At 37.2% G+C, this 15,000-nt stretch overlaps 2 protein-coding genes and 1 non-coding gene across 35 annotated transcripts in view; 2 read left to right on the top strand and 1 right to left on the bottom strand.

Moving 5' to 3' along the window:
* The window catches only part of l3mbtl2 (L3MBTL histone methyl-lysine binding protein 2), a 22,719-nt gene extending 21,883 nt beyond the window's left edge, over positions 1 to 836 (bottom strand). For 4 of the 10 annotated variants that reach the window (XM_073917855.1, XM_005156155.5, XM_005156156.5 and 1 more), the window contains exons 1-2: positions 770 to 836; positions 115 to 540 (exon numbers count right to left, since the gene is read on the bottom strand). Coding sequence is in view for 7 of the 10 variants with exons in the window: in XM_005156155.5 (XP_005156212.2) it covers positions 115 to 483 (369 nt within the window). In the remaining 3 variants the exon portion in view is untranslated. 10 annotated transcript variants of the gene reach the window in all.
* A 204-nt stretch (positions 837 to 1,040) lies between these two features.
* trnaq-cug (transfer RNA glutamine (anticodon CUG)) lies at positions 1,041 to 1,112 on the top strand. The gene has a single exon. It is a non-coding gene; the product is annotated as a tRNA-Gln (tRNA).
* A 7,213-nt stretch (positions 1,113 to 8,325) lies between these two features.
* ep300a (E1A binding protein p300 a) overlaps positions 8,326 to 15,000 on the top strand; it is a 34,804-nt gene continuing 28,129 nt past the window's right edge. For all 24 annotated transcript variants that reach the window (XM_073918370.1, XM_073918356.1, XM_073918369.1 and 21 more), the window contains exon 1: positions 8,326 to 8,617. In XM_073918370.1, the coding sequence (XP_073774471.1) occupies positions 8,524 to 8,617 (94 nt within the window). In that variant the 5' untranslated portion in view covers positions 8,326 to 8,523. The remainder of the gene's footprint in view (positions 8,618 to 15,000) is intronic.

Genomic DNA, 15,000 nt, shown 5'->3' with positions numbered 1-15,000 from the left:
TAATTAAGTACAATAACTGACCACCAGTGCAACATATCATTACAAATTCAATGATCATCACTCAAGACTTTAAATTTTTGCCAAAACGGGTCTAGTATGAAAGAAGATACTCACTGGTGCAAACTGCTGCGGTTGAGTAAGGGCTTCTTGCTTCTTCTTTATACAAAAGGAGCAGGAGACACCTTTCCCTCCACACTTACGGCACCGTCTTCGGATGAAAACTGTCGGGACAGCTCCATCTTTCAGCTTCAGCCTTTTGAATCCCGACGCCTTGGCAGTGACATAAGTCTTGGGTTCAAAGCAGTCTTTTGTGAAGTGCTCATTGCATAAATGGGAGTAGGTATTGGCGAGCCAGTACCTGCGGGTCTTCTGGACCTGTCTTTGCCATTTGCTGAACTCTTCAGGGTCTTTGGGGAATCTGAACATCGACACATTCTGCCCGCTGATCTTTCCACAGCCATAAGCAACGCATTTGTAAGGCATTTATAATGTTTTCCAGGGTGTTCTGAGAGGTATTGTGCAGCTGGCTCCAAATATTGACTGTGAATTGTTTTCAAAAAGCACTTAGCGTTTCCACATTGCAGATACCAAGTTAGCACTGATTCAGTGGAGCAAAAACATAAACAAGAACATTGAACAAACAAGCTTTGGATAACATTAGACAACCTTTACCATTTGTAATCTACGACATAGAAAAATCAAACAGTCAAGGCAATTGGATGAACACTGTTGTGAGTAAAAGATAATTCCACAATAAAACATTTCTTACCTGCTTTACCCTTTTTGAAAATCCGGCGTGCGGTAACGTTAACTGTTGTAAACAGCGCGTTATCGCCATCATGTGGACTGGAGAACCTGCTTTTTGGGCTGTAGCTGTTAATTATGCATGTATGATATACTTTAGTTGTTTCGTAATATTATGTCATGAATATAAGCACTAGGTACTTATTTAACAATTTATTTGATTTTACGGAACGCTAACTTACATACCTGGTAGAACAAACTTTGAGTAGTCATCGCCGTGCACTTACTGTCACTACGGTTCCATGGTGTAATGGTTAGCACTCTGGACTCTGAATCCAGCGATCCGAGTTCAAATCTCGGTGGAACCTGAATTTTCTTTGCTGCACAGCAAGGACATTGTAAACCTGTGTGTACAATGTAAAAAGCAATAGCTGTTCACACTAATATATTTAAGTGCAGTTAACTAATTATGAATAAGTTCCTTCACCTTAGAATATTTAAAAACCATAATCCCAGCTTTTTGACACATTAAATTGCTAAACTAAATAGATTTACGTAATATGTATAAATATGTATTTACAACTTTTGAGTGGTCATAATTAATGATAGAGAATGGTGATGAGGGAACTGAAGAAACAGCTGGAAGAATGTAAACTTAAGCATAATCAGACATAAGCATAATAAATCTGAAAGCTTTTTCAATGTTTTAATGTTTAAAATGTATAAATATATATTGATATAAATAAATGTAATAATATTAGTATGATTATAATAAATTATATTATAAAATATTTATATAAAAATAATAATAATAAAATATTTTCCTAATGCAAACACTAATAAGAAGTTAAAGCAAATAATTATTTTGAGTCAACGACACTGCAGTGTACTTTGTACATTTGTAAATACAAACTGCTTTAATTTATGCTCACCTAAAATTAATGCACTACTTTACTTAGAAATGTTAAGGCAACCGGTTTCCTCGGTTTTCCAATTAGGTCAACTTATAACATTTTACAGTGTGTATCCTGTTACCAAAATATACATTAAACCTACCTCATTAAATTAATATATGGTCTTCTTTGATGTATGAAATTCCACCTTTCCAAGTCGTATTTTCATCCACATTCTCAGATATTTCACTTCAAGTTTTGTCTATTCCTTTCATCCTGGTAAATGTCATGTTTAAGTATTTACTCGGAGAAAGCTTAAAGCCCAAATTAAATGACGATTCTTCTAATTTCCTTAGCTTCCCTGATATTACTCAATGTAGTTAAAAGGGACCTCTTATGCAAAAATCACTTTTATCAGGGGTTAAACACAGTTGTGTGGCAACTGTGTAAATAGCCAGCCTCTAATGGTAAAAATACATTTAAAATTAAAATGCAGTTTAATCATTTTTGCAAAGACAAAGGATGAAATATGTTTCCAGTAAACATGTTTAAAAATCAAAGTCAGATATATTTCAAATAAACAAGATTAAGGCAGTAAATCTATCAAATATTGTTGAGTTACTTTTGTCCTTATAATGACAGGTTCAAAGGTAACAATTTGCAATTTATTATTGATATTACAGTGTGATTAAAAAAGTAACTCTAATTTGATAATCATTTATTATTTATAAAGAGTTCATTCATTTATTTTCCTTCATTTTAGTCCCTTTATTCATCAGTGGTCGCTACAGTGGAACGAACCACCACCTATTCCAGAAACTACAGCGGATGGCCATCCAGCTGCAACCCAGTACTGGGAAACATCCATGCACTCTCATTTACAATGGTCAATTTAGTTTATTCAATTCACCTCTAACGCATGTCTAGATTGGAAGTAAAACCAGATCACCCACAGGAAACCCATGTGAACAACATATTAGGAGAGAAAATGCAAACTCCACAAAGATACATCAACTGACCAGGCGGGGCTTGAACTAACAACCTTCTTGCTGTGAGGTGACAGTGCTAACCACTGAGCCACCATGTCACCCCTTAGAGTTATAAAACATTATTTGTGGGGTATTTTAGAGCTTAAACTTTATACACACCGTGTAGGGACATCAGAGATTTATTTTACGTCATGTTAAAGGGAGCATAAGAAAGCAGAAACTTAATAAAAACATCAGGGTTTATTGATAAGTGAGTAGTAGAGTTACTTTTAAAAGTAATATATTCCAATCTTCCTACAAATCAGACAACATGGTGACTGATTGGGTAGGACTATTGTCTCAGCAACAAAGTAGTTCGAGTCACAGCTGGGCGAAGCAGTACTTTCTTTTGCAGAGTTTACATGATCCCCTAGTGTTCATCTGGGTTTCCTAGGTGCTCTGTTTCCCCCCACAGTACAAAGACATGCTGTATGTGAAACGGACAAACTAAATTGGTTAAAGTGTATGATCAGTGCTAGGCTGCAGTAGGAAGAACATTTGCTGCTGAATAAAACTTGTGCCAAAGTAATTGGTAGGTTATTCCACTGTGGCTACACCTGATATTCAGGTATCAGGGACTAAGCAAAAGAAGAGTGATTGTGTGTGTTAGTTACTTTTTAAGGAAAGTTATGTTTGCATTTTTAAAAAATTATGATAGGATTAAAAGTAACTTTACCCAACACTGTTTATGAAGACCACAATTTCTTCACCATTTATTTACATTGGAGCAATTTTATAAGTCTGAGCTTATTTCTTCTGTTGAAAACCAAAGAATATATATAAGTAGCCACTGACATTCACAGTAGTAAAAAATATGCATGTCAATGGATGCTGGTTTCCAACATTCTACAGAATATCTTGTCTCGTGTTTAACAAAATAAAGACATTCATAAAAGATTATAATCAGCTGAATGTACGAAAATGGTGAGTATGAAATAATGTGTTAATGTGTGAAAATAGTGATCACTTAAACAACTATTATCATATGTAGAATAAACAGTCAATTTTTCGACTGTTCACTTCTTCCTTTTATTTAACTGCATTACATAGAATCAATTTTTATTGTCATTGTTTTATACTATAAAACATAACAGCCACACATAAACATATGCAAGAAAATAGAAATAAAGAAGAGGGTATTCCACAATGTTCATTCATTCATTTTCTTGTCGGCTTAGTCCCTTTATTAATCCTAGGTCGCCACAGCGGAATGAACCGCCAACTTATCCAGCAAGTTTTTACGCAGCGAATGCCCTTCCAGCCACAACCCATCTCTGGGAAACATCCACATACACACACACTCTCCTACACTACGGACAATTTAGCCTACCCAATTCACCTGTACCACATGTCTTTGGACTGTGGGGGAAACCAGAGCACCCGGAGGAAACCCACGCGAAGGCAGGGAGAACATGCAAATACACAGAAACGCCAACTGAGCCGAGGTTCGAACCAGAAACCCAGCAACCTTCTTGCTGTGAGGCGACAGCACTACCTACTGCACCACTGCCTCACCGTATTCCACAATGTAATACATACAATTGCAAGTAAAAGATAACAGTCACACTGTGCAGAAAGTGAACAAATATAGTAGCCTTAGATATAGCTAGTTCTATAGTACAACATTTTCTTTATTATTACAAGTTGGGTTACTCTTTTTATGTGGCAAAGTAATGATCAATCTACAGGTTGTTTAGTGCATTAACACATCCTTAAGTTAAGTAAATCAGGTTTAAATGGCAAGAGTTTCTGTGGGGACAAACGTAACACTGTCATTTATGCCCCGCTGTTAATTACCAAGCCTTATTTTTTTACTTCCACCTTAGAGTTTGCAGTGTTTCAACAAGTTTTATTGTAATGCAATGTGTATTTATATAGCGCATTTATCGTGTATGGCCATAAACACAAAGCTCTTCACAATCATGAGAGGGGTCTCTCCACACCATCACCAGTGTGCCTCATTTACTTCGATGATGCGACGGCAGCCACAGGACAACAGCACCAGTGCGCTCACCACACACCAGCTATAGGTGGAGTGGAGAGACTGTGACAGAGCCAATACAGTGGATGGGGATGATTGGGAGGCTATGATGGTTAAGAGCCGAGAGGGAATTTAACCAGGACACCGGGGTTACACCCCTACTCTTTATGAGAAGTGCCAAGGGATTTTTTAAATGACCACAGAGAGTCAGGATCACGGTTTATCGTCTCATGCGAAAGATGGCACTCACTGACAGTATGGTGTCTCCACATTACTGGGGCATTAGGGGGTATACTTAGGGCGTACTCACACTATTCTATCCGAACTGTGCCCAAGCCTATTTCCTACATCGTTTGAGAAGTGTGAGTGCTCTGAAACGGGCTCAGGCATGATTCACTTGGCTGGCCCAGGCCCAGTTGGAAGAGGTGTGCCAGACAATAGTATCTGGAGGCAGCCTTTAGGATACAAGCTGTGATTGCATCTCTCAGCAATGCAATCTTAGACACAATGGACTCAAGTGAGTGACGTCACAGTGATGGGTAGGGTTAGGGGTGGGGTTAGGTGAGTGCAGCTCAGATTGCACTGCACCAGGTCTGCAACCAGACCCCTCTCGTGCCAGAGCGCGGTTCACTTGGGCTTTGGTGCGGTACGCTTGTGTGTGAGTGCAAAATGCACCTGAGCTCGAAGAGTAGAAGACGAGAGGTGACTTTTACAGGACTATTTTATATGGATTTATTAATACTGTTCAATGAACGCAATCTGTCATAGACTATTAAAGACGCAAACCCCTCACTGCACCACAGCTGCACCTTCAGCAAATCTCCTAATTCCTGCAGCATAAGGACTTTCTGATTGTTTATAAGCGTCAAACGTGCCTGATCTGTTCGGTGAAATTTGACTGTGTTTTACTGCATATCAAACCACTAAAACTATATAACTAAAGAAATCTCCACTGTGCTGAGCAAAAGCGCTTTCTGAACAGGGCATCATCGATGAAGTAAACATGCCCAGGACGAATGTAATGTGAGTGCAGGCTGTCGGGGTACCGGAGTACCCGGAGGCACACAGACACAGACATGCCAACTGACCCAGCCAAAAATCGAACCAGCGACCTTTTTGCCAGGTACCACTTTATTAGGTACACCTTACTAGTACCGGGTTGGACCCCCTTTTGCCTTCAGAACTGCATTAATCCTTCGAGACATAAATTCAACAAGGTACTATAAATATTCCTTTGACATTTTGGTCCCTATTGACATGATAGCATCACGTAGCTGCTGCAGATTTGTCGGCTGCACGTCCATGATGCAAATCTCTCTTTCAGCCACATCACAAACTTGTTCTATTGGATTGAGTTCTGGGTCGTGTGGAGGTCATTTAAGTGCAGTGAACTCATCGTCATTGTTACAACCCCTTGCAGTCTAGAAGAGTGGGTTTGTACACTTAAATTGAGGATATGGTTATGCAAAAACTCAAAAACAAATTGTGTTGCAAAGTAAGGATGGAATACAAGAATAATTGAAAAAATAAGTGATTTTATTTGATGACATGGCATTTTATCCTGCTGAAAGTAGCCATCATAAGATAAGTACACTGTGGTCATAAAGGGATGGACATGGTCAGCAGAAAAACTCAGGTAGGCTGTGGCGTTGACACAATGCTATATTGGTACTTATGAGCCCAAAGTGTGCAATTAAATAACTCCCACACCATTGCACCATGACCCGCAGCCTGAACCGTTGATACAAGGTAGAATGGATACATGCTTATATGTTGTTGACACCAAATTCTGATCCTACCATCCAAATGGCGCAGCAGAAATCGACATTCATTAGACCAGGCAACGTTTTTTCAATATTCTATTGTCCAATTTTGAGCCTGTGCAAGTTGTAGCCTCAGTTTCCAGTTTTTAGCTGACAGGTGTGGCACCCGGTGAGGTCTTCTGCTGCTGTAGTCCATCCACCTCAAAGTTGGACTTGTTGTGTGTTCAGAGATGCTGTTCTGCAGACCTCGGTTGTAACAAGTGCTTACCTGAGTTACTGTTGTCTTTTTATCAGCTCTACCAGTCTGGGCATTTTCAACAAGGTATTTGAGCCACAGAGCTGCCGCTCACAGGATATTTTCTCTTTTTTGGACCATTCTCTGTAAACCCTTGAGATGGTTGTGCGTGAAAATCCTAGTAAATTTGCAGTTTCTGAAATACTCAGACTAGCTCGTCTGGCACCAACAACCATGCCACATTCAAAGTCACTTAAATCCTTTTTCCTCCCCATTCTGATGTTCAGTTTGATATGCAGCAGATTGTCTTGACCATGCCTATGTGCCTAAATTGAGTTACTGCCATGTGATTTGCGTTAACAAGCAGTTGGACAGGTGTATCTTATAAAGTGGCCGGAGTGTAAACAGATGTGTGAAGAGTAAATATTAGCAGACTTAATAAAAAACATTTTTTAATGCACTGATTAAAAAAAAAAGTAAAGTTACCATAGATTAACAGAGACTAGATTATGTGTGGATAACTTATCAGCAATACAAGAAAAAAGTTCCTAGATATGATGATTGTTAGGCTGTTTTTAACCGTGTCTTAAATTAATCAGATTAAAACAATGGTTGTTCTTGACAAACTAGTCAAAACCGAAGTAGTATTCTAAGGCATGTTTAAAATAATAAACAATTCATGGACACTGTAAAAATTATATAATCAGTTAGTCCTGACAGATTATGGTTTTAGTACATTGTAACTTATTAAACGAAGTTAAATCTTAAAACGCAAGCTGTTTTAAGTCAGATTAACATAATATAAGTTCAATGGACTCATTAATTTAATTCAGCTTAAAAAAATTAAGGCAACCAGGATTTTTTCAGTGTAAATTTAAGACATTGATGAACATATTAAAAACATTCAATAACTTACTATTATTGTAGGTAATACATTACCCATGTTTAACAATGTAACAATTTAGGTGTCATAAAGCTGCCATGCAATAGGGCCAATCACCTTAAATAATAAAAAGAAATAAATCAGGTCTATATACAAAAGTTACTAATATTATTTTAAATGGGATAAGTAATCACCAATATTTAATGAACTGTTATATCAACAAATGGACAAATATACAATGAAATATTGCCAAATAGCCTAAGTTAAAACTCATCAGGATATTATAGGTCATTTGGTTTTGCAGATTATTTGTTGTTACTCCTTTCTGAAACTACAAGCAGGTCAATTATGTAAATCTATTATACTTGATAAGATTTCTATTATTTTCTTGAGTCTTAAAAAATTCATTAAAAAAAAACAACAAACAACATGAAAGGTATCACTTTCATTAATTCTGTGCTAACACTTTCAGGGACTGAAATATATTCTGCCTTTTTTGTTAAATAAACTAAATAAAATAAAATTCATATTTTCACCCAACATTTCCTAATAACAAGACCGCGCGGGTTTGTCTACAAAGCGCACACACACCTATATGCAGCGAGCAGATATGGCAGACGAGCAAAAATTCTTCAAAAACCTCCGGCGCTCATCCCCGTAACTCTTTACGGGACCGGTTGAGTTCTCGGAGAGCCGCTGCGAGCTTCTTTTATCCTGTCTTGCCGAGCCGAGCCGACTCCCCCTGCCTCCTCCTCCGCTCGCTGAATTGTATAAAGAACAAATATCGGGCTGGGGAGGGGGTTGATACGCCGAAGCTGAAATCGAGAGGCGAACCCAGGAAAGAGGAGTATTTTGTACACGGGACTTTCCCCCCCTTCGTCCCTAAAAAGGAGGGGGAAAAGTCAAAATTTTTAAGGCGATATTTTTAAAATCGATGATTACGAATAGGCTTATGTGCCTATCTCCGAGGATATATATTTTAATTCGTTAAAAAATATGGCCGAGAACGTTCTGGACTCTGGCCCGCCTTCAGCCAAGAGGCCTAAACTCTCATCCCCGGCTCTCTCCGCCTCAGCCAGCGATGGAAACGGTAAATATTTATTTTCATTAATTGTAAGGGTATCGATATATTTATATGGCTTATTGCTTGTTTTGTATGATCCCGTGCACACTGGAGCATTTAACTGGCTTTAGCGTTTTAATTTTTAGTTTAGTCACAAGCTAGCAGGCTCAAGCTAGTTTGGAAAGCTAACGACGTCGGATCCGCACGAGACTAGCTTTAGCTTGTCATTCCAGCTAGGTTAGCATTAGCGCTCCTGTCGTCGGTGTTTGGATTGACTCTTGGGGGCAGAGACTGAACACACTGCTCCCTCATCCAGCCACTGTGCGCGGTGTCAACCGCTGTAAATGTAAAACCAACAGGTGCAATGAACAAAATGCATCAAATGTTAGCAGCAATAACCGGAGGGGGATTATTTTTATGTGATATGTCTCTTTCGATTGGCCTTTCACTTGTAGAGAGTTTGAATCAGGTCCTCAGATAATAACAGATAATTTATAATGATTTATTAAAGTGTTTCAGCAATAGATAGACATTGCCAGTTATCTTCTGAAAGGTGTATGTTCACATTTTGTCAGCGCGTCTGTGTTTACTAATAATCGACAGTGGTGAAAACACGAACTAGCCTGCTAAACTGTTAGTCAATCAACTTCAAAACTTTCTGACTGCACTTCAGCACAGATGTTCTCAGAAACGGCTCATGTGCAACGAGCTCAAACGTTAGCCGTTGTACACCTCTTTACGTTTTCCCCTTTAAATGTGTCTTTTTATGACCGTAAATGTGATTATTATTGGTTAGCAAGCTGGCCATCTAATAACAGACTGATGCTGAAGGCCCGCACAACAACTCCCTGCCATTGTTAGCTGGAGATGCATATCAACTCACTCCTTATTATTTTAAGATCTGAAGGATTTCTTCTCTGCTTAAGATGGATTTATTAGCTCGTTTTGGCAGAGTTAAAAGAAGGGATTTTACGTTCCAGTTATTTGGAGGAGACGAATGTACTTGTGTTGTGTTTGAGTGAGTTAATGTTAGCCTGCTGGCTCAAATAGCCCTACGTGCGTCGGTCATTTTTTTCGGATCTTGATTTCCATTGTTCAGCCATAAGACAACTGACGACTCTGTCACTTAAAAATAAACCGTGAAAAACATTTGATCTTAAGCATTTCGAGTTATTAGCGCACGTGTGTCCTGTTTGTAATTAATAATTACTTAAGGTCTGAGTTATTACACTTGCACGTATCTTCGAAAGAGATGTACGTTCTTTGTTGATGCCTCTCTTGTTTATAATCTTTTGTTCAAACTCGAGTTTTATCCGGTTCTTATACTGAAGGGAATGCATAAAGTTACATAAATAAGAATACATTTGAATTTTATATACTTTGCATCCACATGTTTTGTCTGAGGAGTGAATGTGTGGTACCTAATCAAAAATCAGAAAATGCATGCATCTCAAAGTGAGTCTGATATTGTTTAGAGTATTTGAATAGATGTAATTGTCTGATACACGTTATTGCACTTATTCCCAAAATAAGTTTCCTATAGAAAAAAATGCAATTTGTCATGATTTTTAACTGAAAATGTATCATACAATAAAACAAGCAAGTCTTACCAGCACATCATCAGCCCTTAGTCGCTACCTGAATACTACATCCTAATTTAACAACATGCTCATCTGTGACTCCCTGTCAAACCACAGTCAGCCATTTAACGTGTTCATTAATAAACACAGATATCAGCTGTCCCATCAAGTGCCAAACATTTTCAAAGCTGCATCATTTTGAATGATTAGAAGACAGCTTTACATGGAGATGACATGCTCATATCTTTACACTCAGTTTTAGTATGCTCTGCAGATAGACATACAGTGAATAAATCACAAGCTGTATTGTCATATGTTTATAGAAAGTAGACACTTTTCAGTCAAATTCTTCTGATGGAGGAAATTATAGAGACAATAAGACTGCAGGAGGGATTGTCTGCTTCAGCTTTAGTATTCACACACTCAGACTGTTTAAATGAATTGTGAGGTTCATTTTCTTTTGCTTTAAATGCTCAATTTGTGTGTACCCTGATTGTTTATCCTTAATTTTGTCATTCATCAGGTGGAGAAAAGTTAATTGTCATTATTGTGCATGAGGTGAATTTTCCTGTGCTTTTTTTCTGATTGTGAATAGCCCAGACAGGACTGGCAGTTTACACAGGAACATTCACAGAATGCAGTTTGTTCAAGTCCTGTTAAGTTTGTATTGAGGTGTGCTGGAGTAACTTTTGTGAGCGCAAGATACAAGTGCAGCTTTTGACCAAGAATTTAACAAGATTTGTTACTATTATAGATTTACGTCAAAGTGTTCTTGCTATCTTTATTCTGTTTTTGAAGTTGCTATATGTGTAAGAATTTAATGTGCAGAATATTTTGTAGATGCCTTCTAAACGTTTATAAATAAAGAAAAATTACAGTTGAACATAAGGATGTGCAATATGACTATAAATGGAATGAAAGATAGAGAAAGTGTATTTCTTTATATTATGCTCTATCATTTATATTGTAGTGTTGAAAAATACATTGTTTACAGTAGTACTTTTTCATAGTTTGCATGAGCTCAATATTACACACCATTATAGGGTTGCAGACGGAAACAGGAATAACAGCATTGCAAGTCACAAACTTGAAAGTTTACATTTTGCATTTTATTTAGTGATGTTTTATGTTGAGTTTACAGTAATATTTTATGTTTAGTCTGTAATCATTATTTTGAAAAGAGTTTTATATTTAAATAATTTATTTTTATATTTCTACATCCTCAAGTTTGCCCAGAACTTTTAAAATAAAATGAGAAATACAATCCTATATGAATGAGTAGATTTTACAGTATCTATATTTACAAATGTTGTCAAGCTTTTCCAATTTCCATGTGGACAATGTATCTAATCTATTCAATTTACAGAAATGGTACTTTCTATCGTGATGTATATCAGGCTATAAGATGACTTCTATTGTGACATGATTTTTGTCCTATCTCTCAGCCCTAGTGGAATGTAATGGATGCATCATCATGTTTTCACAGACTCTGAAATGCTGTAAATTTCTGTAGTTTTCCCCTTGCAGTTGCAATTATTGACCTTATTCTTTAATGCAGAAGTGCACTTGTTTTTGTGAGTTGTTTTAGAACATGGGAGAAATGACTAGGAGTAATAATTGGCAGAAAACAGCCAAACTGCTTTCTCTACAAACTAATGTATTTTTTGAATATATAAAATGTAGAATAATATAAAAAGAATAGATCAGTTTGCAACATGAAGCAGCATAACAAGCTGTTTTTAACATCTAAATATCAATGGAAGGTCATGAGACTAGTAGTTTTTAGCCAAAATGATTCCAATGGCTTTGGCCGCCCATACCCAAAGAATAAGGTCAATATAGTGGTACTAATTTGTATTCAGCTTTTTAAAAAACCTAATCCTTCGACATGACTCAAATACTAAATGTTTGTGCCTTCTTTATTTATAATTCTTTATTGTTAATAATGTGTTTAAAATGGCACACCTGGGCCGGTATAAGGTTCTGTTGATATGATAACCTTAAATAAAAATATCACAGTTTCACGGTTTTGTGATTACTGCTCTAAAATATATTCTTTTCAAATGTCTGGGTTAAGACAGGGTTTCTGCGGGTCAAACTAACATCACATCAAATTAAGACTTTTTAAGACCTTTTTAAATGAAATTTTAGACTTTCACATCGCTAATAATTTTCTGTAATAACCATTGGAAATGTTTTACTTGCTCCATTAAAATATAGTTAATTTTAGACACATATTTTATACATATATATTTTTATTAGAGTAATCTTTTTTAAATCAAATTTAAATAGCTATAATAAACTAAATGTAATATAAATGAATGCATAAAAATATTTAGAACTTTTAAACAAATGTTATTGTGAGGACGTAAGGAAGACAATTTACCCATATTGCTAAATATTTAATGAATGTTAATTTTGTTAAAAGTTTTTTTAGATGGATTTGTTTGGTTGTACTGATTGGCTATAGCTTTACATGGACAATTAATGAAAATTAAGACCTGTTTCAAAGCGTTTAAGACCCACAACAGTATATTTCGGTGAATTTAATACTTTGTAAGGGGTTAAATTAAGGGTGCTTTCACACCTACACTTTTGTTTAGGAACCTGTCACATTTGCCCAGTTAGCGCGGTTTGTTTGGCATATGTGAACAGGGCAATCGCGCTCTGTACCGTGCTAAAGTAATCGCTCGATTGAAACGAATCCTGGAGTGGTTCGATTACAGTGAGAAAGCAACCAATCAGAGCGCGGTTATATCACAGTGTTTTATGGATATGTAATAGGCATACGGCTATATGAAGAGAGAACTATAAGTAGGGCGGGAAGTTTCGCGAGTCTCTGGATACCCGCAAACGAGTAATGATCTCGCATCTCCCTCCCGGTCCTCAAATAGGCATCGTCGCTCACCCTTCTCACCCCTCCCCACCGCATCTCTCCTCAGACACGTTGCGCATGCACACCCTGTCATTCACCACCAAACCACCACCTCTCCTGACAGCCGAGCGGGACACTGCAAAATAAACCTTGAAACTCTGACCAATGTGAGGAGAGTTTACTCGCCCGTGACTTGTTTTAGTTCTTTTGGTCCGATTAGAAACTTTGCCGTGTGAAAGTGAACCACTCCAAGAGCAAAGAGCAACAATTTAACATTTGTAAACTTTGTTTCGGAACAACTGAACCGTTTCACAGGTGTGAAAGCACCCTTTGTATTTGAAATTTAAGACTTTTAAAAAGGGTGGTTCACTACAATATGACATTTTAAACATTAGTTAGTTTGCAATGTAGCTGTGTGAACATAAACAACATTTCTTAATGTAAAAAGCTCAAAGTTCAATGCAAAGGGAGACCTTGGTTTTTACAGTTAGCTTAGCAAAGCCTACAATGAATGAATTTTGGGAACTACAAAAAAATACTTCCGCTCCTGTGAGATCACAAACATTCTTTTACGGTGCACGCACACTGCCCACCTAAGGGCCGTGGCCAGAGGCGCTATAATGTTATAGCAGAGATAGAGCTAAAATGCGTCCAAACACTGCTAATTTCACAGAACTTCGTCGTTTACCCATTGTAAACAGTGGAAAATGCTGTTTTGCACCGCAAACGATTTAGCTGCAAATTCATATTTATCAGTCAAACTGCTATAAACACACACACACACATTTCACCGGCGCGTACAGCCACTCTCTATGTGTGTGCTCGACTTTGCATTGTTTCCCTTTAGGCAGCTTTTCCATGCATTTTACATCTCAGATAAGAACGTCGCAAAAGATATGTGGATGATTCATATTACTTACACCTGCATATTCCGGATATATGTGAAAGACGTTGTGTAACGGGTTAAGTAAAAAAAAAAATATAGGAGAGATTGAATGAATAACTTAATCCGAGCATCAAAGAAAAAGAAAGTCCCATGCACGTTACACATGTCTACAGAAAGTTCTTACATTAACACACACACATAGATGCACGCAATGGCGATGTCTCTTAAAGAAGCCGCACCCCATTTTCACTCGTTACAGACACATGTCAGATTTTATTTCAGAGAGCGGGCAGGAGGTTGACTGTTTACACAGCAGAAAAGCTCGTGCTTGTAGGGGCGTGACGTTGAGCCGATTCGCGAATCGCAGCACATTATGACAGATGATCAATCCGAGTCACTTGAGGGTGGCCTTTCAGAGGAACTAAAAATTATGACAGTCGTTTTCATGTTAGCTGAGTAGCTGTATATAATCAAAGTGAGATGAAAATATCTTGATTTATTTCAAGTGAAACATGAGCACACATTGCTTTGCATTTTATAAACACAACCAAGCCTTAAAATTACATTCTGGACCACCCTTTAAGAACCCGTAAACACCCTGAACAAACTTTTTTCCCATTTGAACACAATATATTTTATTTTGAGAAACATTTAAAATTTTGGAGCAGTAAACGTGTCAGGCAGCTCAAAAACACAATTTCTTTACAATTAAAAATGGCATCTGTGGATATCTTTTTTGCCTGAGGTACTGTTTTCCTAAAAAACTGAAAAAAAGTAAATAAAAAATCTAACACATAGCTTAGGAATGGTATAGCAGAAAATTTTGACGGTTTTAAAATCTAGATTTTCCAAAACGCTGTAAACCTTGAAAAGGATAATTGTCCCATCCCTAGGCACGCCATGCTTGAGATGCATAACATTTCCATCTGGCAAATTAAAAAAAGAAAGAAAGATCAGTAAAATAGAATGTAAAAAACATGCTGTTTGGCCAGCGCTATAATCTTTTCTTCATCTATTTATAAAAATTGCTGTATTTTTGTTTGTGTAAAGATGTCACCGTGTTTGGGTA

The sequence above is a fragment of the Danio rerio genome, chromosome 12 (assembly GCF_049306965.1).
Source record: "Danio rerio strain Tuebingen ecotype United States chromosome 12, GRCz12tu, whole genome shotgun sequence".
NCBI lineage: Eukaryota > Metazoa > Chordata > Actinopteri > Cypriniformes > Danionidae > Danio > Danio rerio.
This window is presented reverse-complemented; position numbering and strand designations above follow the sequence as displayed.